Here is a 27,047-nt window from a genome sequence, read left to right on the forward strand (position 1 = left end):
CTAAATGGTCGTGTTTTGAATTTATTTTAACCCTGTGAAACCTTTCCTGTGCTGTTTCAGATGCCTTTCAAAAGCATTTAAACCTCTGAACCCTAAGCAAGTTGGTGCGATTTCTTTCCATAACATGGAGAAAAAAAAAGCTATGAGCAAATCAGTAAGAAATGTACCACAAATTGCAAGAAATTGGTAGATTTACAAATTTAAAAAAAAAAAAATCTAGGGGAAAATGTCTGAGGGAAAAAGAAAACAATAGTGACAAACTACATTTCTAATTATAATAATTATATATTTGAAATTATGTTAAAAAAATATAACACTAATTTTTGGGAAGTGGGACAAAATAGGGTCCAATATTGTAAAAAAAACAAAAACCTTATGCTCATACATATTCACCTACGTAACCTATGTATTCATCTAACATATTCTAAGCTACTGAACCATAATTTGATACAATCTCTCAACTTTTTTAAAAAATCAAAATGTTCTTTTTACCTAACTGTCACTTACTTTTTGTCAACACCGTCAGACACAAAATACACAAATATACTTTCCTCAGATCATGCTAGACCTATAGGTATTATAGAAAACACTACTTTACACAACAACTGTCAAAGACCACAAATAAAAATTTCAGTGAATGTGTGCATATGTATTATTATTAAGACTTAAGGGTTTTTTAAACTAACAGTGTAATTGAACTTTAACTTTTCCTTTAAAGGCTATAAATATATTTTTTAAGATTTTAAAACACATTCTCATGTTAGGAGACATAATATGTTTTCACCTTTGACCAACATTTCTTCAACAAATACGACACATCATAGGAAATATTATCAAAATATTGACGAGTTGACGCATGTCTGACAGTGGTGACAGGAACCTAAATATGTAGTCATTTTAACTATAAAATACATAAGCACTTATTCCAGGTTTCATTTCATTGTTTGTTTTTTTTCTTTTACTTTCTTTTTCCTCTAAAAAAAAAAAATCAGGTAATTTCTTGTACTTTTATTAATTTCTTGCTAATTTTTGGGTCCTTTCTTCTCAGGCTGTTCACTAACTTCTTCCCATGTTTTTGAGAGAAAACAAGCCAAATTACTCAGGTTTCAAAGAGTTAAACACTCTCAGAACCTCCCCCAAAAAACTGCAAGTGACTTTGAAATGAAATGCTTTCTTCAAAAATCTCTACAATCACACCATTTATCACAGCCAGAAACTGTAAAATACAGTTATTTATGGCAGAGGGAGGGTCATGTACTTCCTCAAGTCACTCAGTGAGGCTCAAAGAAAAATACTTCTAGCTCAAAGGAGGGTTATGACATAAAAAGTCATCCCCGGTCACCGTCCTACTCTGACAAATAAAGCACAGTCCCCTTCAAATATCAAACTATCCCAGCAGAGCTCAGAATGTGGTTGACTAGCAACACAAAATGTCATTTAACTACGCAGCCACTCCAAACTCATCTAGATTTATCTCCATCTAAACACTAAACACAATATTTTCCCCATTTCTCGGCCCGCGGAAAGCATAAATAACATTATCATTTTGGCAATGCCCGCAAATGACTCACATCATCAGTTATCTATGTGTGTTTTTTCCAGTGTCCTTTTATTAAAAAGTCCTGGAAAACACACACTGCAGAAATGAAAAAGGGACTTCCTGCTGGGTTTTTAAGCCCTCGCTCTGGTCACAGGAGGTTTTACAGCTACAATCTCATAAATATGACTCATCGGCTCTCTGCGCTTTGTTGTTATTGCGATTAAATAATAGGCTCAAAGAAGGGTTTACTCACATATTCTGCTGAGTCATCGTTTTCCCACTGAACGACAGGACAGTGTGGCGGAAAAGAGAGAAAAGGAGAGACAAACACTCAATATTTGGGATATGATCTACAAGACTTCACACTCAAGTCAAATGCACCATTACTTTGAATTTATCAGCAGTAATTGGCAGTAATAAATAGATTTATGTCCATTATTTTTCCCGGACAGAAATCCAATAATGCTCAAAATAAAAAGCCAGAAAGACTCTTAATGCTTTCTTGCAAAAGAGTTAGATTAGAAGATGGATATCACTCTCATGTCTGCTTGTTAAATATGAAGCAAAGAGAATGTGAAAACAGTTTGATCAAACAAACAAAATGTAATGTCTTAATTATTAATTCATAAGTTTTATGTGTGCTGCTGTTTTTTTGACAGAATCAGAACAACAGAAAGGAGTCTTTATTCTAAGCTAAACTAACATAACCTGGCTGATGCTTGATATTTAATGGGCAGATATGAGAAAGTTATTATTTTTCCATTCTACCTCTCTGCAAGAAGGATATAAATGTGTAAGTTTAAAACAATCTTTAAAGCGAGAGTGCAAGACTTTGACTATATATGTTTGGCATTGTTTTTTTTTTGTTTTTTTTCAATGTCATGGGCATGATTCTGATTAAAAAAAAAAACCAAAAACCTATGTATGTAGACAGTTTGTAGAGCACGGTGAAACTTATAGCACAGCATCCTAAGAAGCGTCACATAAAAGTATCTGGTGTGGATACTCCAGATATCAAAGAAACTCTGCGTTTAGATGAAGAATTAAAATTTAAAAAAGACTTGAAGAGAGCTTGTGGGAGATGTGGTGAGCTCACCTGCATACATTTGTTATAAATGCTCAACCTCAGGAACTGAAAAACAAAGCCAATGCAGAAGGTCCAAAAACTGCGGTTCCCTTAATGGCCACTTAACTGTTTCCAAGCCCAAATATGGTCACGTATGGCTCTAAAAATGGAAAATGCCAACCGAGGCTTTAAAGCGAATCAACTAACCAATGAGTGACATTAAGGTCACTACGTCCATTATTTCATACAGTCCATGGCGCTGACAGTGTTTAACTAATTACTCTCACTGTCGGCGGGGGGAAGACAAAAGTTTCACACTCCAGGTTTAAGGAAAGTTTCTGCTCAATTTGCCAATTTATTGGACAGTATTCCTGATTATTTTATGAAGGAAGCAGATATGGAGGCTGTGACAGATTACTGCATTACTGCAAGTACAGACAAACACTAAGAAAAAAATCTGGCCAAGTATTCTTATTAGCAGAATTCATCTCTGCATCAATATTTAAATGTCAACGTGCTGGTTTCCTTATCTATAAAATGAATCCAGATGAACTCATGTTTTGAGGGAGCACATTATTTCTTTATGGCTTTAATGAAACTATGAACTTAGTATGATAATTTCAAATAAATAAAACTGTGATATAAAATTTCTGCTCATATAAAACACAAGTTTTAAAAGACATTCCTGATACAGTTCATTTGATCATGAGGTGTTACAGAGAAGATGTTAGTGTTACCTGAGAGTCCTCTATGAGGATGTCCTTGATGAACGGCTGACCCTGAGGTTCTCCGTAGTTCATCCTCACGTAGTGGACTTGGTAGCCTCGGATCTGACCGTGCTGCCGCTCGGGCGCCGGCGCTCGCCATTTCACCCTAACAGCCGAGGCATTCACAGTCTCAGCTTCCACCCCTCGAGGAGGACCGCTTGGAACTAAAAATGCATTTTGGGATAGAGGTCAAGGGTCACAGATGATGGACACTCAAACCTCTCAAGTAAAGGCCTTCACTTTTTTTAATCAAAAATATAACTGCTTTCAGGGGCAGATAAAAAAATACAAAATACTCAAAAGCTGAAAAAATGTGGAAAAAAAATACAACTCTCCAAAAAGTCTAAAACTGCTCTGATGTCTGGGAAAAAAAGTCAAAATAGTAAAAAAAAAAAAATGAGAGTGCTTGAGGAAAAACATGGAGGAAAAAAGCAGTGGAGGATAAGAAGCGAATGTAGAGAAAGATAAGAATGGCAGATAGAAAAGGATTTGTTGCCACGGGCAGATAAACAGTGGCAGGCAGTCAAAGAGAAAATACTGTTATCAAGAAAAAAAACCTCTCTCGTGCTGCCAAGAACTACACTTCTACCACAAAAAAGAAAAAAATATATTTATATGTACTGCAAAAAAAAAAAAAAAATAGAAAAAAGACTGGAATACGTCCAAACTGGACAAAATGGTAACACTGGGAGTTTGAGATATTGAGCATGAATATCAAAAATACCGCTGAAAATATTACAAATGACCCAAGACACAATAAAATACATTGCTAAAAGATATTTAAAAACTGGAGAGGATTTGGAGGGGCAGTGAGAAAGGTGTGAAAAGGTACAGCTACAGCCAAAGGGTTTGTTTGGTATCGTTAGTGGGAAATCCCAACCCTCAAAAATAGGGGATTTTACAAGAAAGGGAAAAAGTGCGGAAAAAAAGATGCTGGTGCAAAAAGAAGAGGATAAAATCATCTGCTGGAGAAAAAAGGGTTGCTGTTGACAAGAGAAAGCAGTGATGTGGGAGCAGCAGGAGGAGAGATCCGGATGTTGGAGGTTTCTGGCGGTTATGGAGGAACAAAGGAGAGGTTTTTCAAAACTGAAGGTTCTTAAAAGCGACTTCCGTTACGGATAGATAAACTGTCTTTTACAGGCCAGTGGAAGAAACTTGCTGTTAGTTTGAGCTTGTTAATGCTTTGTTAGTGAGGTAGCCTTTGTTAGTGGGACGGACCATCCTAAGACAGGCAGTAGGAGGGGGGGGTTTGTATGGGAACATACCATCTTCCTCGGTGCGAATAAGCAGCTGTAAGCTCTCTGGTCCATCTCCGGCTTCCGTCTGCGCCCGTACCGTTATCCCATACTCTGTCCATTTCTCCAAGTTTTCCAGCAGGTACGGAGAACTTTCCGGTGCAATGCCATCAATTCTTTTAGACACTTTGACGCCCTCAGTGTTGGCGTACTGGATGGAGTATCCCGTTATGATGCCGTTCTGAAACTCCAGTGGAGGTGGAGCCCAACTTACCAGGATGCTGGTAGAACTGGGACTGGTGCATGTGATGTCCTGGGGAGGTGCTGAAGGAACTGATCGGCCATTTTTTTTTTTTTTTAATTAATGTGAAAGCACAGTAGGGGGGGAGGGTTGTTTTGGGGTAAATGTTATTTTGTGTGCGAGTTGTTTTATTGGTGGGTGGAGAGGTGAGGAAGTGAGGTTTTGCCGTGGAGGAATGGGGATGAAATTGAGCAGACGAGAGACAGAGAACAAAAGACAAAGAAACATCAAATGAAAACTAAACACTGGAAAACAGAAAGCTTTTACGAAAAAAAAATGATTCTGCGACTACAAAGCAAGATGAACGGAGATACTGAATGATGGGTGTCGACGTCTGTTTGATAGAAATGTTTGATTGATGACAACGAGTGAATGACTTCAAAAGAGATGCAACACAAAAACACTGACTAGAGCTTTAACACACAAACATACCTGCCCATAACTTACTTGTCCTTATAGTCTACCCAATCCTCTGTGATCCATGATGGACTTCTCATCTCTATCTCAAACCTTCTTACCTTGAGTTTACTGATTGTCTTACAGACCTCAGATTGGTAGCCAACAAATTAACCCCTTGAAACCACATCACTTTACTTGTGCTGTGTTCAGATGCCTCGAAAGCTATTTAACCCACTGAAACCTGAGCAAATTGGTTTGATTTCTTTCAAAAAGATCAGGGAAAAAGGCCAGAAATGTCCCACAAATTGCAAGAAACGAGTAAAAGATGACTAAGAAAATGACCCGAAAATTCATTTAAAAAAGGGAGGAGGATTATTAGAAAATTATCAAAAACTAGGGAAAACTGCCCAGAAAATATATTTACAATAATCATAATTATATATTTAAAATGATGTTTCAGAAAAAAAAATATACACATATATATTAAATTTCTGTACTTTTTGTGCAATTTTCTTGTGTGTTTTTGTCTTTTAATTTTCTTACTTTGCTTATTTTTCGGTAACATTTTTTTTAACTAACTAACAAACAACTAACTACTACTACTAACTACTAACTAGGGAAATAAGTCCAGAAACATATATTTATGATCACCATAGTTAAATATTTAACTTATATTTCAGATTTTATTTTTTTAATTTTCTGCATTGTCTTTTTTCATGTCATTGTCTTGAGTGTCTTTGTTTATAGGTTTTCTTTTTTTCGTATTTTTTGGGCCTTGTGTTATTAAGTTGTTTATTGCCTTCTCCCCATGTTTTTGAAAGAAATCAAACCATTTAGCTCCAGTTTTAAAAGGGTTAAGTATCGTTACTTTGCTGCCAATTCTCTGTGAGATTTGCTTGAAATTCCAAATGTGTGAAGTTCTGAGGCATTATTTGTTTTGTTGAAATATCAAATCTGAGGTCGGTTATGGTCTGGAATAATGACGGCCTCTTTTTGACAATGCAAAAAAAAGTAACTGCCAAATGCCTTATCAAATACTGTTTGTAAAATGCATCTCTGCGATGGTCAGATCTGGTATTCATGTATTTTTGGTCCTTTTTCTCTCATTTTTTTCTCTCATTTTTGCATTTTCAAAATTGAAACCTCTCTCTCTCATACACACACTCACGCATGTTCACACACATTCACACGCAGCAGTATTTTGTGGTTGGACCTACGCGTCTGCGGCGTGTCGATGGACACTTCGTTGGTATATGCCCCGATTCCGTGCTTGCTCTTGGCAGCCAGCTGAAAGGTGTAGGTGGAGAAAGGCTTCAGGTTCTTCAGCAGGTAGGAGGTGGTCGGCTCAAAGCTCACTTTCTTCTGAAAGGACACGAAGAGAACGAGACAGTGTAGGATGTGTAGGTTGTGAGAAAAACACAAGATAAAGGTTATGTTAACTATTTCCACAGGGTGTTCAAAACGAGCACCATTTTTAGAGCTAACTCATAATACTAAGATCAACTGAATTTAGAATTTAGACTGATGAATCTCAACTTGACTCTGTATTTGACGAGCCAGTTCCTCTTAAAAGAGACAGTTCAAAAATAAAAATACAATCAAAAATACTTATTTTTCCTCTTACCTGTTGTGTTCTTAATCACAGTAGATTGTTTTAGTGTAAGTTAAGTGCCATCTAGCTCCATTAAAATGGAGAGAAGGCAGACGTCTCTACAGCCCATATCTCCAATACATGGCAACTCACACTGAAACTATCTGCACTGATAAATAGCACTACAAGTAAAAGGGAAAATATGTGGTTTTGATTTGGGCTGAACTGTTCCTTTAGTATGTTATTATCAATCCAACCACCTGGGAATTCATTAGTCCTCCCAACAACCAATCTGTCTGTCTCTCCCTGTTATCTTACCTCCTCCGTGTCATCAGCTCGTCGGTAGACCAGTTCATATCCTGTGATCTGGTTGTCTGGGCCACCCTGGGGCGGGGCCACCCAGGACAACAAGATGCTGGTCTCAGACTTAGCCTCGCCCTTAAAGTCTGATGGTTGGGATGGAACTACAGAGTTGAGTGAAAACAGGATTAGTAAAACAATTTTGAGTTATATTTGTGTTCTTTCATTCTTGCAGATAAGTGTCTACCAGGGTTCCCACATATTTTTACAGGCGCTGCATATTCAAAAGATTACACTCTGGAACCCAGTTTCAAAAGTTTGTGTTTTCAGAACCCCAAAACGCCATTGTCATGTGATCGAAATGCCAAATATTAACAAAAGTTTAATGTTTCATGCAAAGAACAGTTGCCATGTAAATGGCCCCTTAATTACACACAACACAATTCCATGACTTTTCCATGCCTGGAAAATATGGTTGTGAAATTCCATGACTTTTCCAGGTTTTCCATAACCATGGGAACCCTGGTTTACATTTTCAGTGTAGCTTATCTGTCTTACTTCTCGTCACTTACCTCCAGTCTTAGCTATAATCTGCAGGTCCTGGGACAGGGGTCCGTCTCCTACTGAGGTGAAAGCCAGCACTCTGATGTAATAAGTCTTGTTAGGAGTCAAACCCTGGATGGTGATGAAGTTGGCGCTCCGCACCATCTGTTTCTCCCACTGCACAACACACAACACAACGCATGAATGCAAGCAGACACACAGATGCACTCCGATGTATTACGCACATGCAGACAACACGAGCTATCAGTCATCAGTGATGATAATGGCGTACACACCTGGTTGACTGGCAGCGTGTTGTCAGAGGTGTAGTACACTCTGTAGCCCACCACCTGTCCATTAGGCTCCTCTGGTTCATCCCAGTGGATGATAGCTGTTGTAGTGCTCAGCATACGACCTCTGACCTGCAGGGCAAACGGGAAGAACTTCAGCAATGCTGCGCTGGGATAAAATGTACTACAGAAAGTTTTGTTGAAGAAACTTGGGCTACTTTTTTTTTGGCGGGAGGGAAGTAAAGGCAACATAAGACTTAAGGTCTTAGAGTCAATATTTTTCATCCTAAAAATAAATAAACCTTACATTGTGTCAATCACATTTTCACGTTGACTGTGAAACTTTTGTCCTCATAAAACTTTTTGGTATAGGTTAATTTTTTTGTGTTTTTTCCCATCTGTCAAAAGCTCTCAGGGGGGTTGTTTGACCAAGAAGCAGTGAAGAAAATGGGGTGTATGAAAAGAGAGAGGAACAGGGCAGAAGTGGTCGGAGAGGAAAAAGAAGTGGAAATATATAGAAGCAATGTCCTTCTTGAAATACTCCAGGACAAAGAAAAGGTAACGTTAGCCTTTCCAGAGATGTACTAAGATGCTTAGAGCGGAATGGCACAGCATCATTTGAAAACTCGGGAGGCCACGATGCCAAATGCAAGACACGGGCTGAGAAACAACTGCTGCAATTTTTTTCAATGTAAACAGTTGGAGCTATGCTAGAATCTGACCAATGTCTCCCCTTCCAATCAGTTATAACGTTGAGTAATGGCAAGACAAGTGTTTTTGTAGAACATTATGATGTCATGGTGAAGTTGACCTTTGGGATACATAATGTCATCACTTTATCATTACTGTAAAATTTTGTCACAATTAGCATATGAGTTCTTGAGTTTTGGCCAAAATACATATTTTGTACGGTCACAGTGAACTGGACGTTTGAACTTCGTCCACCAAATTCTAATCAGTTCATTCTTGTTTGTGCCAAATTTGAGGAAACTCCCTTAAGGCCTTCCTGAGATATTGCTTTCATGAGAATGAGACAGATGCTACGTCAGAGCGAGTTTGACCACCAAAATAAGTTTATCCTCCAAGTGGATGTATGGTTGAACGGACAACCCAAAGACATAATGCCTTTGACCTTGGCTATTGCCGGTGCGAAAGCATAAAAAGGCATTGGACTCAGTGTGCCAGGTTGTTGGGTATAAGAATTTTTATCAGATGAAAAATATTTATAAGAAAATAAGGATATTGTTTGCAAAGGCCATTATTGATTGAAAATGACACACTGAAAACAATCTTAATGTAGCGCACTGTTATGTCAGTTAGAATAACAGTGAGTCATACTGTATTACCACAGAGCTTGAGGTGAAGTTATTCTTAGAGAAATAGTAGTTTAGATTTTCCATTACGGCTAAGCATTAAGTTAATTTGTTTTTCATACAGGACCAAAATTATATCCTTGAATATCACTTTTTTTTCTTCAAAATGACAGATACAGTATCACTGCAGAGATGGCATTTCTTGAATTTCTCTTCAATCAAACACTGACCTGTCGAGGGGGGGAGGAGGGGGCCTGCTCGGCTGTGCGAGCCTCCACCACCTCGCTGGATGGGCCCTGACCAATGGTGTTAACAGCCGCCACCCGAAAGTCATAGTGGGAGTAGGGGCTGAGGCCGCCCACGCTGTAGCGAGTCGTGGCGATGCCATCGATTTCTTTATACGGGTCCTCTGACCCTTTGGCACGGTGCTGAAGGAAGCAAGAGAGGAGAAGAGAAGAGAGGAAGATACTGATTTAAAACTGCAAACAGTATGTACTTAAAACCTAACCAAGATCTATGCAAAAACACAGAGAATGAAATGTGAGATATCACATATCTTAATGTGGGTGTCCTGCTTTTTGTGAATGGAGTCTTCAGTCGCTGCTTCAGTGTAGCAGTTCGTGTTTCAATCTTAACATTTCAATTCATTACTCCTCGTGGGCAGAGAGTACTCCAGACTCTGGATTTCATTTGAGCAATTTGGCGATTTTATTACCAGTGGGAGAGACAAGGAACTGTTTTATTTTGCAGCTCTACTTACTGATTTAGGCTGCTAATAACAGTTTATGTTCCTATAAAAACCTAGTGCAGCTTTAGACATCTTAACCTCAGTGTTGTGTGAATGTGCAGCAGTGCTTGGGTGTCTGTTACACACCTGTATGATGTAGTAGGAGACTGGCTCGGGGTTGCCAGAATCCCAGGTGAGTGTGATGCTGGTTGCAGTTCGCTCCGTCACCACAGGGGTACCAGGAGCCTTCGGCAGAGCTGAGAGAGACAGAGGGAGTAGAGATTTTATAGACTGTCCCTTGATAGACTTTATAACATCACTCTGCACTCGTACAACAAGAAAATCAACATCTGATGGTTAAAACACAACCAACTCAATATCTTGAAATTATACAATGCACATAATCTCTACACAACAATTACAAGAAATGGTAAAAACATACAAACTTAATTGTACTAGACAAATATAATAATGTAACAATTCCTGATATGAAGCCCAAATGAAACCCCCTTGTTTACCAACAAAGTTGAATCAAATATGCATTTAATGCTCTTTAATTGAAACGGGTCCCTATAGAAAACAGAGTTTTGACAGAGAGAAACAATTTTTTACTCCATGTGAAAAAACCCAAGTGGAGAAAGAAGTCAAATTTCATCAACAATTCCCAAAATGTGAATAAATTTGAATCTAATTTGTCATAAATTATCCAAACGTATTCAGACAAACAAAGAACATTGCTGTCACAAAGCAGGACATACTTCTGTGTTGCACTTCTTACGTACGGTTATAAACAGATTTTTCCTTCTTCAATAATCTTTTTATCCTTGTACCTCTTATCTGCACTTTTGCTATTTTCAATGGTAATTTAAAAAAAAGTAAATCATTTAGTAATTAATTTGACCTTTTACATCTTTTCTCTTTACTTGTTTATTATCCTTGTTATCCTTTTATATGTTTTATATTTTATTGCTTTGTAAGGCACTTTGAATTAAATTGCATGAAATGTGTTATACAAATAAAGCTGCCTTGCCTCCTTTCCTCCCTTTAATTCTGAATATTTCTCAGAAATCAGTAACTGGCTGATTAATTCCATATACTCTCTATCACTACGTTTTTTTGTAATTATGCCTCAATTATTCATGACTATGTATTATTGGAGTCTATCGCAGTCAATATAGCGCTTTGTATGACATTATCTCATGTTGATTCTCCGGAGCTGTTTTTTGAATTGATATTTTAGAACTGTACCTCAGATGAAGGTGTCCTCGTGTTCATTTTAGGTAGCGGAACTCAAACAATTGAGTCTTGTTTGCTCGTAGTTTAACAGTTCTCTATCCATGGTCTGCACCCCAGACTATTTTTCAATCTTCTAGTTTTCAGCCACTCTGAAAAAAAGCCTGGGCTTGAACATTTGGTCCTTGAAAATGATTAACGTTTTACATTTTTTTCTCTAAAATACTAGGGGGGAAAAAAATGTGGCTAAGCAACTTGTGGAAGAAAATGGCATTTTTAAAACCTTCCAGTCTGGTTTCTGTCACCATCGCAGCACAGAGACCACCCCTCTTAAAGTCAAAAATGACCTTTAATGACCCGTGATGCTGGCGCGTGTTCCATTCTTGTACTGTATTAGACAGACTGAATCAATGAGAGTATATACTGGGCACGGCACAGCTCAACATATATATACTAGATATATATAGGGGGCTGAGGGGGCTTTTGTGATGGAAATTTTCTTCTCGCACATCAAGTGCTCGTTCACAGAGAGAAGTCAGCAGGCTACACTGTGTTTCTGGCCTCTTAAAAACACTCTGCTCTTCTAGAAACCAAAGTCTCACTGGAGGCAAGGTCAAACCATCACTTCCTCTCATGATCACATGCTGCTCTCCTCTCCTCGCCCACAAGCCTCCTCATACACACTGATGAAAAACTTACCTTTCACAATAATCTGTGCCACAGCCTCAATCACGCCGAGCGTCGACATGGCCACACATGTGTAATTGTTGGACTGGCGTACGTCAGTCAGCTCCAGGACGTTGCGGCCGATGGGCATGTCATCCTCTGGCGTCAGGTCCTCGGCTCCGAGCATCCACTTCACATACGGCATCGGGGAGCCCACGGCCACGCAGGTGATGTTGACGTTCCCCCCTGGCATGATCTCGCTGTCCGCTGGGGGGATGGAGAAGCGAGGGGGGACACGACGCACTGGGCAAGGAGAATAAAGGTGATTAGAAATTGTACAGAGAAAAATCAGTGTCTATACTCTTAAGGATGATTGTTTTTTTTGTTCCATGGGCTCTGAGATGAAGTTTTATGGCATTCAAAGAAGACTGCAAGCATTCACAAAGTCTTGTACATCAGCACCAGGGCGCATGTGATACCAAAATGTTTTATTCATGGTGTTTTTTAGGTGTGCTCCATTAAATATTTTATGAACTGAAACACAAAAGATACTCACAAAAAAAAAAAAGCACGGCAAACACACATGCACTCACGGGGAACAAAGAGAAAAAAAAGAGCAATGCAAGGTACAGTTTATCTCAAAGGAGTAAACTGTACAGGCAGGTTTAAACCTTCAGTACTGCACATGAAACAGCCCAAACACACAAACACGAATGGCAGTTTAATGGAAGAAAAGAAAACTCGGGAGAGACTCGAAAGAGCCACACAGTCGTTACTGTACCAACCTTCTCGCAGCTCTGCAGAGGGAGGTAGGACAGAGCACGGTGGGAGGAAAGTAGAGGGAAAACGGAAAATATCAGAGAAGAGACACAGAGAGAAAACAAGTTAGACAAAGGAGCATGGCAAGGTGGCAGCAGACAGAAGGAAAGAGAAAGACAGAAATGAGGAGAGCAAAGATAGAGTCCATAGATGGCCGTCGTGTCTGTGAAAGGCTTCCTGTTTCAAGCAGCCGGCTGTCTCCATAGACCGCCTGTCAAACACTCACTGAGCAGCACCGCAAGATTTTACTGGCCCTGCAAGCTCTGTTAGACGCACATCACTGCCTCTGCGCTGCTTGTGTGTGCCCGCGCGCGTGTGTGTGCACGTGTGTTTATATATTTCCTTTTAGCGTAGCATAGAATGTGTGTGTTTCCATGTGTGCATCCAGTCGTGTGTGTGTTTGTTTCCCTGGGAGTGATGTTGAAGTCAGGAGAGCATGCTATGCTGTTTAAAGCCTTTATTTTTATTTATTTTTTTCTTGTCGGGGGTGGGCAGACAACAGAGCAAAAGGCCACGGGAATAAAAATGTCTCCAAGATTCAAACATTCGGTGTGTGTGTGTGTGTGTGTGTGTGTGTGTGTGTGTGTGTGTGTGTGTGTGTGTGTGTGTGTGTTGAAGGAGATGGTGCCTGAGGAGGTGAGATGCCTGTCAGATTTGGGGAGAAACACAAGTCTTAACCAGACAATGATTTGGTTTTTCTCTGAGGTCTAAAGGCTAAGAAGGGAGGGCAGAGAGATTAATAGCTTGAGTGAAGCTTCAGCCCGGCCCGAGCGGATGTAAAGGAGCTCTCATTTTAAAAAAACATTCTGTTTTATGGCTCCACAGCTAAGAATTATAAAACACAGCCGGTTTAATGGCATCATATCACATTAATATGATAAACGCACATTCCTAGCAGGAGACGATGCGGTGAAAAAACTTCAGGAATAGATGTCCCAATCTGCACATCCATTACTTATGCAACCCTTAAAGGGATAGTTCAGATTTTTTTGAAGTGGGGTTTTATGAGGTACTTTTCCATAGAAAGCATATTACGAACAGTAGATGTCAGCTGGTATGCCCTCAGTTTGGAGAAGCATGCTAAAGTCTGACACAGAAGCAAAAGAATGTACTGCTGTGGATGGGGGCCAGCAACAAAATGCACTTTAATCATTAAAACTAAAGCTCCAACTTAAAAGATCAGTATCAGTTGAAGTGTACATTATATTCAGATTATTTTCACAGCTTCACCTTAATATCAGACAGTGATTTCCAGCAGGAAAACGAAGCTGCTTTATTGTTCTCTTCAAGGACGACACTACCTTCTCAACTTTGACAGCGTCATTAATATTTGTTTCCTGAAATTAGTTTTTATGTGTATGGAAAGTCTAGCTCCAGAGCATATTTCCAGGTTTAATCAAAGACAAGACAGTCATAGAATAACTAGGAACAGTGTGAATGACAACTGTAAAATACTTAATCGTAAATCTTAATTTGGACAATCAGCTTTTTCTATAAAGGGCTGTCAACTCTGGAATACATTACCAAGTGAAATCAAATTGATTCCAGATCAAGTGCCAGCTACAAACAAACCACAGCTGTATACAATCTTAGCTGACTGCACTGAAAATTTCCAAGTGGTTTAAGTATAAGTGTATTGTGGCATTTGTATTTTAGCATATGTATTGTGGTATATTGCAATATGTGTAATGTGGTATATGTAGTGATTTATGTACGGTGTTATATGCACTGTAGTATGTGTACTGTAGTATATGTATTGTGACATTGTGCCTTCCATGTTTATAGTGTATTGTGGTTTTATGATGTTTGATATTTTAATAACATATAAAGGTCTATCTAGGGACAACGGTTGAAAGTTAGGAATAGCTATACACTCTTTGTGCAATACATCAGTGTGACACTCTGTATTTAACTTTATGAAAATTGCAGCGTCTCTATTGAATAAAAGCAATCAGAAATTCTAATTCAAAGCCAAAGTCCACTTATAAAAAGTTTTTTTAACATTGCTGCTTCTGCTGGTCTGGAGTTTGGATTCACCAAAGTCACACAATAACACAAACTAACTAACTGATCGAAGCAGTGTTAGACCAGAAGCTCCTGTGTTGAGCTAAAAATGCTTTTTTTTTTGTCAGTGGAGTCTGGCAGTGCATAGATTGGATAGTTTCCCCATCAGAGCAGGTGTCTGATGGCAAGTTAGAAAACACTGTCAGTGTAGAGTATATTTAATTTATTATAGATCTTTATAGCAGGGGTTTTTTTTAGGTGGCTAAAATATATTTTCTGGCTGGCCCCCATCCACAGCAGTACATTTCTTACCTTCCGTGTCTGACTCCAGCCTGTTTCTTCAAACTGGGGGCGTGCTAACTGTCTACTGTATGTAAAGTACACTGACTATGGAGTAAGCTCTGCATACAACCCAACTTAAAAAAACATCTAAACTACCCCTTTAAATCCAACTGGTTTAATTGTATTAACAGGTTTTCTCCTTCTTACCTCTTACGTAGAGGTTAGCTGGCGTGGAGTAGCGTGTCCCATCGCTGTTGGTGGCAACACACTCATACTTCCCCTGGTCTGACTCTTCACTCATCTCTATCTGGAGGGCACCTGGATGAATGGAGGGATAAAGAGGAGGAGGAGGAGGAGGAGACGATAGCGAGATAGGAGAGAGAAGGAGTCACACAGAAAGATAGCAAGGGAGAGAGAGCAATTAAACAAAAGTGGAAGACATCCGATAATTAGGTACAGTCCATAAATACACCAACATAGAAATGGTAAGAACTGCATAAAAGTGTAAATGAATCTGAGGGAGTTTTCAGAAAAAAAAGACAAAAAAGAAGAGAAAAACAAGCTGAATACAGGCTTAAAAATGAGCCAAATTAATAAGTTTCTACCACTGTCAGCAAGAATCTGCCCAAAACAAGGGTCAGCTTCCGGATTTAGAAATGGCAAGAAAACAAAAAAGCACTGATACAAAGCCTAGAAAAACACATAATGTAGTCCTCATGCAACAAATAAACCAAGCAAACAAAACGTGGAGAAATCCACACACCAGTACAGTATTCTTTTTAAAAAAGAAAAATCATTCGCTGAAAATTAAAATGCAGTTACATTAGGGAGCAAATCATGTTTCACTTTTCAAGGATAAAATGTGACAAAGATATTGCCATGGCAATAAGATATCCCCAACCCTTTACGGATCCACCAATGGGATCAGGAGTGTGATGTCATTTTAAAACACACCCGATAAGGAGGTAAAGACATCCACCGACCTCCATCAAGGCCACAGATTTAAAAAAAAAAGAAAAAAAAAAAAAAAGGAACGACATACGCAAAGCCTTGGGAAGGGACCAACGCGTTCTCGCTCCCTGAAAGCAGAAAAACTGTCAAAAAAGTCAACCAGAGGTTTTTCTTTAAAGATGGTGTGGTATTAAGGCAAAAAAGCGCCCAGAAAAACTTTATCAAAAAAGTGGTTGTTTGGGGCTTTTTATCAGTAATGAGAGAGAGAAAAGAGAAAGCAATGGTTAAAAAAATCATGGAGAAATGTGTGTGTGTGTGTGTGTGTGTGTGTGTGATTATGTGTGCCTGAGCACACTAATGTCTGCAAGTGTGTCTGAGTCTTCGCCATCTGGACTTTTCAGGCTGAGCGAATAACAGCTGGGAGGGAAAACAAAACTGGGACGTTTGATTGGGCAAATATAGACAAGGTAGAAGGAGAGGCTGGGTCAAGCTTAGGTCAAGACCCTCCCACAAAAAAAAAAAAAAGAAAAAAGAAAGAAAGAAAATCAGGTCACAAAAAAAAAGAAAACAAACTGGTAAAGGTTGTCACCTCAAACTAAGCAACAAAGAAAGAATACAAGTTGTAAACATGTCATGCTTTAGACTGGAGATGTAAAAAGCTAAATGATGTTAAACTGATGGGTATAAAGAGAGATCACAATATGGCGAGGAAGGAAGCGATGGATTTGGGTGTTACAGAGTGTGGCTGGGATGGAAAAATGAACGGATGAAGAGAGGATGGGAGATGAGAATAGGGGGAGGTGATTAAAAGTCATAGTAGAATGAATTGCTTGCTCAATTCCAATTTCCCCCTCTTGCACCTACTGCAGATCTGCAGCAGCTGGGTGAGTGTTACCAATATGGAAGTCTTTTGGACTTATTATTGATTAATACACCCAAAACTGCTGTTTTTTTTGTCCAGATCTGTGAGCCAAGTAGGAACCAGGGGGTTGAAAAGGAATCAGGCCACTGTGTCATGTTGGTCCTCCCAGCAGTCTTACCTCGTATGGGCGTGCCACCTGAGTGGGCAATGAATGCACGAGATTAGAGAAGGAGAAGAAGAAGAAAATGTTAGTACCACAGGAGGGGGAAGGGGGTAAGGGAGGGAGGGACTTTTTTGGGGTGGGGGAGGTAACTTGGAAAGGAGAAGAATCAAATTAGAGAGGAAGACTTATAATATAGATCCTTAAGAGTATGAGAGGAAGAGAGAGAGGCATAAAAGAAAAAAAGACAGTAAATAAAGACAGAATAAGCCTGAGAAGAGAGAGGCAGAAACTAGAGAGACAGAGTGACAGACTGTGACAGAGCTATAAGGAGATGGGTTATTGATTTGACTTCATTGACTTGCAGCAGGGGCAGATGTGGCTGTAGGAGTAGGATAGTGTCTGCACTGCACTCATATTGCTCTCTAACAGCTGGACTGGGACTCTGAGTACATTGAACTGCCCTGAGAGCCTGCATTTGTCCTCCACGTAGCTTAGAACCAGGTGTAATCCTGCCAGTAACATGGTGTAAATATATTTAATATCTTCTCCTAACAGAAAAACCCACCCTCTAATACTTTAACTTTGTTAAAAAAAACCTCAGCTGCACGCGTGCTGACAAGAACCAGAAGTAGACCACATATTACACCGATTTTAAATTCTCTGCACTGGCTCCCAGTGTGTTTCAGGATTGATTTTAAAATCCTTTTATTAGTTTTTAAGCTCTTAATGGTCTTGGTCCTAGTTATTTATCAGATTTGCTTTTATCTTATGAGCCCTTTCGAAAGGGGGTTGATATTTTTAAAAACAAACTCAAGACCTACCATTTTAGTTTGGCTTTTAATTGAACTTTATTTATGTACTGACTATTTATTTATACATTTTAGTCTGTTTCACCCTTATACTACTTCCTATATCATTTTATTATTTTTAACAAATGTATTTATCATTTTGTGCTGTTATCTTGTCATTTACCTCTTATTTACAGTTTGAGTATTTTACTTATTCATATTTTATTATTACTTTTTTCAATTTCCTCTATGTATTTATTTGTTTATTTATTTACTTATATATTTATTTTCTATCTTTCTATTTGTAGGTTTTATCCTGCCTCTGGTGTTTCTTCACTTATGGTAGCGTTTCCTCAGTTCCTGATTTAAATAAGTATGTCTTCTTCTTTTTTTTCTTTTTTTAAAATGTTTTACTTAATCACAAAGTCATAAAGTCTGAGTTAAAAACCAGGCACTGTTTCAACATTGCATTTTAATTTTTTGTTCTATTGTTTGTTGTTCCTTCCAGCTACAACTGAGTCTGTAAGCTAGGACATTTCCAACAATCTAAAGCATCGGCAGTAAATGTCAAGTTGATGTCTCAGCCCCTCAGCAAGCAGACAAAGAGCAAAGGCGTGTTTGTAGACTCAATATCTTAAACTGACCATCAATAATCATACTGTGAGGACTCTGGTGTAAAAGAGGCGGGATTGGACTGAAAGGGCTGGTTATTTTCATATCTCAATGTGTTCAAGAATTCACAAAAAAACAGAAACAAACTAGACTGTGATTTATGTCACTCTTAAACTGACCTTCCAAAAAATTGACTGAAAGTGAAATTGTTTTAATTAGAAATACAAGTTTTCTGAGGTCACAGTGACCTTGGTCCACCAAATTTTAATCAGTTTTTTTCTGAAGTCTAAGTAAACATTTGTGCCAAATTTGAGGTAATTCCTTTAGGGCCTTTTAAAAAATTGCATTCACGACGCAAAGACAAAAAATATGTTTTGTGAGGTCAGAGTGACCTTGACCACTAATGCGCAACCACCACATTTTAATCAGTTCATTGTTGAGTCCAAGTGGATGTTTGTTCTAAAATTGAAGAATTTCCCTCAAAATGTTCTTGAGATTTTGGCTTCACTAGAATGGGACGGACAGACAACCTGAAAACATACTGCCTCTGGCCACAGCTATGGCCGGCGCAGAGGCATAAAAATGTTAAATATTTGGGCGAACATTTATGTTTAATATCACTAATACAATAATAACACATCATTAGGTAAAGACAGATGCATTTTTCCACTGTTCGCGAGCTAACACTGCCGTGATTCCAAGCTAGACAAAACAGAAAAGAAAAATGATATGGGAGACAATCCTGCACCAATAAAAGCTCTATAGTATATGGTGAGGAAATACATCTCTGCATACTTTAGATTTGGATTCCTAATTTAGTTTTAAATGTTATTTATTATATATTTGGGAAGGTGGTACTTAAAATTATTCCTTAACATTAAGCAGTGGGCTTTAATTTAAAAAGGTAGAGATTCCCTACCAACAGAGGTGTAGGGCTGATACTTGCCAGGTATCATTTTTATTAATAATTTTGTCTGTAAAATGTCAGACAAATGCCCATCACATTGCCCCAGAACTAAAGGCAACATTACATTGCTTGTTTTGCCATTCTACTAATTATAAAAATACAATCAATATTAATAAAATTATCAAAATTATTAAAATATATTGTATATTAAAATCTTAATGTTACTTATTCATTTTTTTACATTTAATTAATTAAACAATTGACTAATCCTTTCAGCTGAAAGGAGGCGTGAGTGTGATCACACACACTAGGCACAGAAATACATCCTTAACAGGGTGCGAAATACTGGGGGTCCCAGAGCCCTTGTTTGACACTTTAATTGTTCAGTAGGCTGGAGTCCCACATGGAAACTTAGCAATATACTGCTGTGTATGGGGGACCAACAACAAAATGTATTTTAGCCACCAAAAACAAAAGTCCCTCCTAAAAAAATCAATATCCATCCCAGAGCCCTTGTTTGACACGTTAATTGATCAGTATTTCAATTGTATTAGACCTGCTGTGTATAACGTCAAAGGTTATAGAGCAACGCACAAGTGCACTAGAGAGAGATCTAGAGATGTAGAGCATAGTTGATGCCGGCTGTGTAGTTGTGTGAGTGGCCTTATTGTTAACAATATTAGTCTGGATGATGTGTGTGCAAAGTGTGTTTAGCCTAATTGATTGCCTTGGCTTACATCCATGAAATCTTGTATATTGCATATTGAGTCTGTGGAAGACTTAAGTTAAACACTGGAGGACTAGATAGGATGGGATTCCCTGATTGCCACCTGGTACACCGACATGAGGCATATTCTCTAGATGTCACAAATAGCATCCTGGGATATTTAGGAAATCCCTAAAGTGAATGTAAACAAGGAAATGCAAATTGCAGTAATTTGCTGTAACTTTCCAAATATCAAGAAGTGATTTAAAGCAGTGAAAAAGTATTAAAGGGTGGGTTTTTCTTAATTACCTCACTTATCTGACTCTATAATGGTGATGTTAAAAACTATAAAAAATATGTCTGTTCACTACCTCTGAGCAGTAGTAACCATATATATACTACACTGTTCAGTCAACGTCTAGAAGCCTGAAACCTGGCCGCCATTGATTTCCCTACAGTGGCTCCACCTAACAGCCATCTACAGCTGATGACTTATTGACTGGTAACTCTATACAGCACAGCGGAGAGAGTAAGTGGGTGAGTGAATGACAGAGTGAGTGAGTGGGTGAGTGAGTGAGGGGGAAAATAATTGAATAAGTGGAAAAGTAAACAGGTGAGTGTGAGGAGAAAGTTATTGTAATTCTTTTGGGTGTGGAAAGGCTGCAGGTGCACAGGTGAGGGTGAGGCCAGCTACCTCTAAGGTGACAGATATGTGTGAGTACATAGCATATGTAAAGACATGTGTAAATGTGTTTTTGTATGTGTGTTTGTATCCAGTTTGTAGCATCAATGGTGTGTTCCTTTAATCAAAACGATGTGTTGGTGCCTGCAGATTTCCATGTTTGTGTGCATCTGTGCCTCATTTAATCTCTGTGTGTGACTGTTAGTAAAATGCATGCCATGCATTTTAATAACACCTCAACATTGTAAAGGTGAGCAGCAGCAGCAACAGTAGCAGCATTAGTGAACAGTATATAGAGAAGTGGACAGTGAGGGTGTGGGCCTCGGAACAGAAGCACTTACCAAAGGACTCTGTGGTTAAAAAGATACAAAGAGAAAAGAAACAGCATAGACATGGCATTACAATCGGACCACTGGTTACACAGAGGAGATGTAGAAACACCTTGAAAAAGCACTGGAACTCCAAAAAGAAGTCATGGATATTGAGTGTCTACACAGAAATTTGTGCTTACAAGAAACATAGAAGTATTTTGTAATCATGACATAGACGAGGCAAGGCTAATATACCAATATCGGACATTTTAAAGGGATTGTTTGGATTATCTTGAAGTAAGGTTGTATGGGGTTCTTATCCATAGACAGTATATTATATATAGAAGATGGAGGTCTGCAAGCCCCCAGTTTGGAGAAGCAGACTGGAGTTCCACATGGAAACTAAGCAATCTACTGCTGTGGATGGGGGCCAGCAACAAAATGTTTTTTAGCCACCAAAAAAACAATAAATCAAAAAATCAATATCAGTTTAAGTGTATGCTTCTTTGGGATTATTTTCATCGCTTTCCTTAATGTCAGACTGATTTCCAACAGGAAAATGAAGCTGTTGTATTGCTCTCTTCAGAGCCACACTCCATTGAGAAAAACGATGATTTAACACTGCAGAACACAGGAGCTGCTGATCTACTGCTACCTTGACCAGGTAGTATTTTGTGTTAAAACTCTGTTTAAAAAGGTTAGTTCAAATTCAGCAAAGTCACACCATAACATAAACGTTTTAACTGATCGAAGCAGAGGTAGACCAGCAGACTGACATCTACTGTATGTAATACACTGACAATGGATAAGTACCCCATACAACCCCACTTCAAAAGATCTAAACTATCCCTTTAAGTTGAAACAATGTTGTATATCCTTTTAATTGTATGTATATATTTTTGTAAAATAAAGGTCAAGGAGGGAGTCTGAACAGGGCATTGGGGGTTCAGCATTAAGGTTGAGAATCAAGAAGAAAAAAAAGGGGGACGGAAGCAAAGAGGTTGTTATCCATAAAGAAGCCGGAGAGTTGGGTGTCCAATCACAAGAAAGGGATTTTGGGTCCAGAGTTGGTCCCTGGAAGCAAAAGGAGGACTGAGGGGGGAGGGGATTTTGCTAGAAGTTGGGATCTTACACACTACTGTGGCTTTTAAAAAACTGATTAAAAGGAATTGACTGAAAAATGGTTTCTCTGTGTTTTTCCAAGTAATTGGTCCTTGTATTCAACAAATTCTGTCAATGTTTTTTCTCAGATAACATGGATGCAATGTCTGTGAGTCAATTTCACACCCACGGGAGACACACTCTCCATGAAATGAGGAGAAACAAAAGGTTATTTGCTTGTTTAGTCACAGCAGTGAGCCATCTGAAGAGAGGACATTCCCTCAGTGCATGCCACCATCACCTGGATTTACCTCAAAAATTCTGCCAGGAGAGAAAATTTGGATGAGTTATGACTCAAGACATGCATGTGCACTGATGCGTGCTGTTACAAATGTTTCATAACGTTTGTACTAAGTGAAAAATTAAACCCTTCGTGATGGTGATTTTGCACGGGAAGACCTCAGAGAGTTTGGAGAAAAGCGGAGAAGAGTTGGGAGTTCACTGTTTTTAAGGCTTTGAAGAGTTGAGAAAAGTTGGCAACCACACACAGTCAACTCATACCACAGCGGCAGCAGAGAAACACAGCCAGTAACCACGGCAGGAGGAGTGCAGAACGGCAATAGGACCAGGGGTGAACGAGGGCAAGAATAACAGTTGTAGGAACAGAAAAAAAAAAGGTTTCGGTGGGAGGGGGTTGAAATAGAAAGAGGGATAAATTCAAAGTCGGAGAGAAAAAAAACTCAGGTTGGAAATAAAAGCTCAGGGTTGAGGGGAAGGGAAGGAATGGAGGGATAAAAAGGTTGGTTACCTGAGCGGAGCTGCTTGATTCGTCCGTTGTTATTGGACGTGTTGACCGGCAGGAAATCCTTGAACCAGGTAATTTCTGGGTCAGGGTTGCCGCTAGCAGCGCAGAGCATGGTGGCGGTCCGAGAACGCTCCACCACTTTCAGCTGGGGACCCATGTCTATGGTGGGGAACCCCGAGGGCAGCTGGTCCTCTGGAAAGATCAAATACATGAGTCAATAATGATACGCTTTCATCTACATCAGTGGTTCTCCATCTTTTTCATGTCAAGGATCCCTAAATTGAAACACACTAGATCATAGACCCCCATTTTACAACATTTCTGAGCAGAGACCTCCATCTTAAGAAGTTTCTGTTTGATATGTTTAGACCAGAATTACCTGTGATCAGATTAATCACTCTCATGACTCATATTGGACTCACTTTTACAGTGTATTAGCCCTTTAAAACCTGAGCAAGCATGGGTGATTTCTTTCAGAAACATGATAAGAAGGAAATAAGTGAAAAGTTACAAGAAAAACATCCAAAAATAAGAAAAAAGTTTGTTTGTACAGAAATGTTGTCACAGAGCATTAACTCTCAGCTTTATCCTGCAGTAAAAACAACCAAAGAGCTAAAAGAATGATGGCCAAGTGTAAGGAATGAGAAATCCGCTCAAAATCCATCCAAAATGCTTGTTATACACAAACTTCCTGCAATTACTGCGTTCACTTTTTGGGCTAATTGTACAGTTTTATCAGTTGGTCTGTACTGTCAGTCAGTCAGTCATTTTCTGTAACTGCTTGTCCTCGTAAGGGTCGCAGGGGGGCTGAAGCCAATCCCAGCTGTCATTGGGCAGAAGGCGGGGTACACCCTGGACAGGTCACCAGACTATTGCAGAGCTGACGCATATAGACAGACAACCACACACACTCACAGTCACACCTAAGGGCAATTTAGAGTCACCTATCAACCTGAGCTGCATGTCTTTGGACTGTGGGAGGAAGCCGGAGACCCCAGTGAGAACCCACGCAGACACAGGGAGAACATGTAAACTCTGCAAACAGAAGGGCCCCTGCCCATGGACCGAACCCCATTCCAACCGGGTTTCAAACCAGGGACCCTCTTGCTGTGAGGCAATGTGATAGTCAATGTGACACTTCATAGCCCTCTTAAAGAGGCACAGCTTGGTCCTGAAATGGCAACAAGCAGGTTGATACACTCGTCAGTGTGAAAAGGTTTTAAGGAAAACTGGCCGGTCAAATGCAAGCATCAAATCTAGAGTCAAAATATGCCTCGAAACAGGCGTGAGCCTGGAGGCAGGACTTTTGAAGAATACAACAGTGAAGTCAAATTGAATGCACATCATTTCATTCCACCTGACAAACTCTCTCACATAAGCTTTAGGCAACTGCTCTTAAAATAAGAATCAATTGAAAATCAAATAGTGTCTATTCTGCTGGGAGTCAGTGGCAGTTGAGCTCCACTTTTAGTCCCGCTCAGTCTGCGGCACTCAGCCCTCTCCAGAAGCTCACCCCGTCGCACGCATCAAATAGGCGAGTCAAATAAAGACGCATCCACTGGGACTCGCACCCTTTTGGGACGCCAAATCAAATGTGAATTCATAGACATCCGAGGCAATTAGATCAAACATGGAAAGTCGTTCCACTGTGATAGAGGGAAATCAAAGGCAGTGGGCTAACTTCATTCATCTGAAGTGGGAGATTTAAGCGAGAGGAGGGGACAATGCTTCGAGGAGGTGGAGGATCAAAGACGCCTGCACTCAGTCAAACCCAGAATATGCTGTATTCACTCTCAGAATCGAATAGGTTCACAGCAATTCCGTTTTTGAAAACAAATTCTTAACTTTGTTCAAGGCTGCACTTTGAAACAGCGAGGTAAAATGTCAGATCCATGAGTCATCCATAATGAAATGGGTAAAGATAGACATGGTGAGAAACGACAGATGAGCTAGGAGCGTGAGTTCTTGCATGTGTTTGTATTTGATCTAGGAGGCAGTCTTTTGTAATTTTCCCTCCCATATTTTTTTTCTTTTTTACCCAGAATCCCTTGTGACTTTATCCCTCTCAACCACACAGAGCCTCATTAACGGGAAATCCTAGCGCTGAACCTCGCCAAGGAGATGCTAATTCTGGTGCTGGCCCATCGAACCATAGCCGACGGGTCGTGAGACACCAGCTTTGCGAGTGCGTGTGTGGCCTTTTAACAGCTCCTGTTTCAATCAATCACAAACGCCCGACAAATGGAAACATGCACATAATAAACCAAGAGAACAAGATCAGAAGGTGTTTGTGTTTGCCACTGTGTCTGCGAGAAAGGTGTGTGTGTGTGTGTGTGTGTGTGGGGGGGGGGGGGTGAAAAAGGGGCAAAAGTGAAAAAAAAAAAAAAAAGGGGAAAGAATGGAATACAGTGAGACAAAAACAGAGTGACAGAAAGGAAAATAGAGAGAACAAGGGAAGGAGAAAGAGAAAAACAGACAGAAAGGAAGAGAGAGCACAAGGGACCCATACAGCATAACAATCCTGATTCTCTCCGCTTTCATTATGCAAACGCTTACTTCAAAGCCAGCCCCTCGTAGGCAGGAATAATGCATTCTATTTCATCTACCTGGGGTGGGACACTGCACTGAACATTGAGGATGCAGAGTTAGAATGCTGCTCCCTGAGATCATGCATCTCTCTCTGCCCCTCTTCTACAACCACTCACCCGTGCAGCAGAAGAAAGAGTTGCAGACGCGGATGTGTGAGCAGAGGTGTGCAAAAAGCTGAAAAACGTGGGTTGCACGGACGAAAAATACACACACACACAGACACATTCTTGTGTATACAAAAAAAAAAAACAACTACATTTACCGCCTCGCAATGGTATGCCTTGGCAAACCACTCAGGTTGCACTAAGAGTTTGCGTCCATGTCTGTAAAAACATAAATGCTTCACACATGTCTGTCCCCGACAGCACAGAAGATCTATACAATCAGCAATGTTTCAAGATGGACACTAAAGATTAGTGTCACCAATTCAGAATCTGACCAAATGTCTCCCCTTCTGTTGCTGAGATATGACTCTGGAAAATGGCCAGAAAAGTCTTTTTGGAGAACATTATGATGTCACAGTGACCTTTGACCTTTTGGATATAAAATGTCATCACTTCATCATTCTATCCAATCAGCATTTGTGTGAAATTTTGTCAAAATGAACATATGAATCCTTGAGTTATGACCAAAAACAGGTTTTGTGCGGTCACAGTGATCTTTGCCATCAAACTGTAATCAGTTCATTCACGAGTCTCAGAGGGTGTTTGTGCCAAACCTGAGGAAACTCTTTCAAGGTGTTCTTGAAATATTGCATTCACAAGAATGAGACAGACACACTCACACTGGCCTTAACTTTTGACCTGTGACCACCAAAATATAATCAAATCAATGTTGAGACCATGAAGACTTTTTAGCCAAATTTGAAGACATTCTTTCAAGGCGTTCTTGAGATATCACATTCAAGAGAATGAGACTGAGAATGAGAGTTTACAGTAACTTTGACATTTGATCGGCAAAATCTTTCTTGAGTCCAAGCGGACGTTTTTGTCAAATTTGAAAATAATCTCTCATGGCTGTCTTGAGATATTGCATTTACACAAACAGTGACCTTGACCTTTGACCACCAAAATCTAATCAGTTCATGTTGGACTGCAGGTGGACGTTAGTGCCAACTTTAAAAAAAAAAATCCTGAAAGGTGTGCCTGAGATATTATGTTCCATATGATAATTGCTTGTATGAAAGTTTTGGAATTTATTGTATTACTTGTAATATATTGTATTACCTTTGGTGAGGTATTTCTATACGCCCATTTGGGTTTTAAACCACTCCGGCACCTGTCTTTGTGTATTCTTTTTGATCTGTTTTCTGTTACTGTTTTTAATGGTGCGAAAAAAAAAAAAGGAAATGAAATATTGTGTTCACAAGAATAAGACTGTGGAGGTCACAGAGACCTTGACCTTTGACCTATGACCACCAAAATCTGATCAGCTCATGACTGAGTAGAAGGAGATGTTTGTGCAAATTTAAAGAGATTCCTACTAGGCATTCTT

At 39.4% G+C, this 27,047-nt stretch overlaps 1 protein-coding gene across 1 annotated transcript in view; it reads right to left on the reverse strand.

Moving 5' to 3' along the window:
• ptprdb (protein tyrosine phosphatase receptor type Db) overlaps positions 1-27,047 on the reverse strand; it is a 217,868-nt gene that overhangs the window by 37,683 nt on the left and 153,138 nt on the right. The window contains exons 8-22 of the mRNA XM_042485070.1: positions 22,968-23,156; positions 21,089-21,097; positions 17,068-17,085; positions 15,284-15,394; positions 12,757-12,768; positions 12,005-12,274; positions 10,220-10,329; positions 9,576-9,773; positions 8,039-8,164; positions 7,772-7,919; positions 7,218-7,363; positions 6,526-6,670; positions 4,639-4,941; positions 3,344-3,537; positions 1,794-1,820 (exon numbers count right to left, since the gene is read on the reverse strand). Of these exons, the coding sequence (XP_042341004.1) occupies positions 1,794-1,820; positions 3,344-3,537; positions 4,639-4,941; positions 6,526-6,670; positions 7,218-7,363; positions 7,772-7,919; positions 8,039-8,164; positions 9,576-9,773; positions 10,220-10,329; positions 12,005-12,274; positions 12,757-12,768; positions 15,284-15,394; positions 17,068-17,085; positions 21,089-21,097; positions 22,968-23,156 (2,006 nt within the window). The remainder of the gene's footprint in view (positions 1-1,793; positions 1,821-3,343; positions 3,538-4,638; positions 4,942-6,525; positions 6,671-7,217; positions 7,364-7,771; positions 7,920-8,038; positions 8,165-9,575; positions 9,774-10,219; positions 10,330-12,004; positions 12,275-12,756; positions 12,769-15,283; positions 15,395-17,067; positions 17,086-21,088; positions 21,098-22,967; positions 23,157-27,047) is intronic.

This window comes from Plectropomus leopardus, chromosome 4 (genome assembly GCF_008729295.1).
Source record: "Plectropomus leopardus isolate mb chromosome 4, YSFRI_Pleo_2.0, whole genome shotgun sequence".
Lineage (NCBI taxonomy): Eukaryota > Metazoa > Chordata > Actinopteri > Perciformes > Serranidae > Plectropomus > Plectropomus leopardus.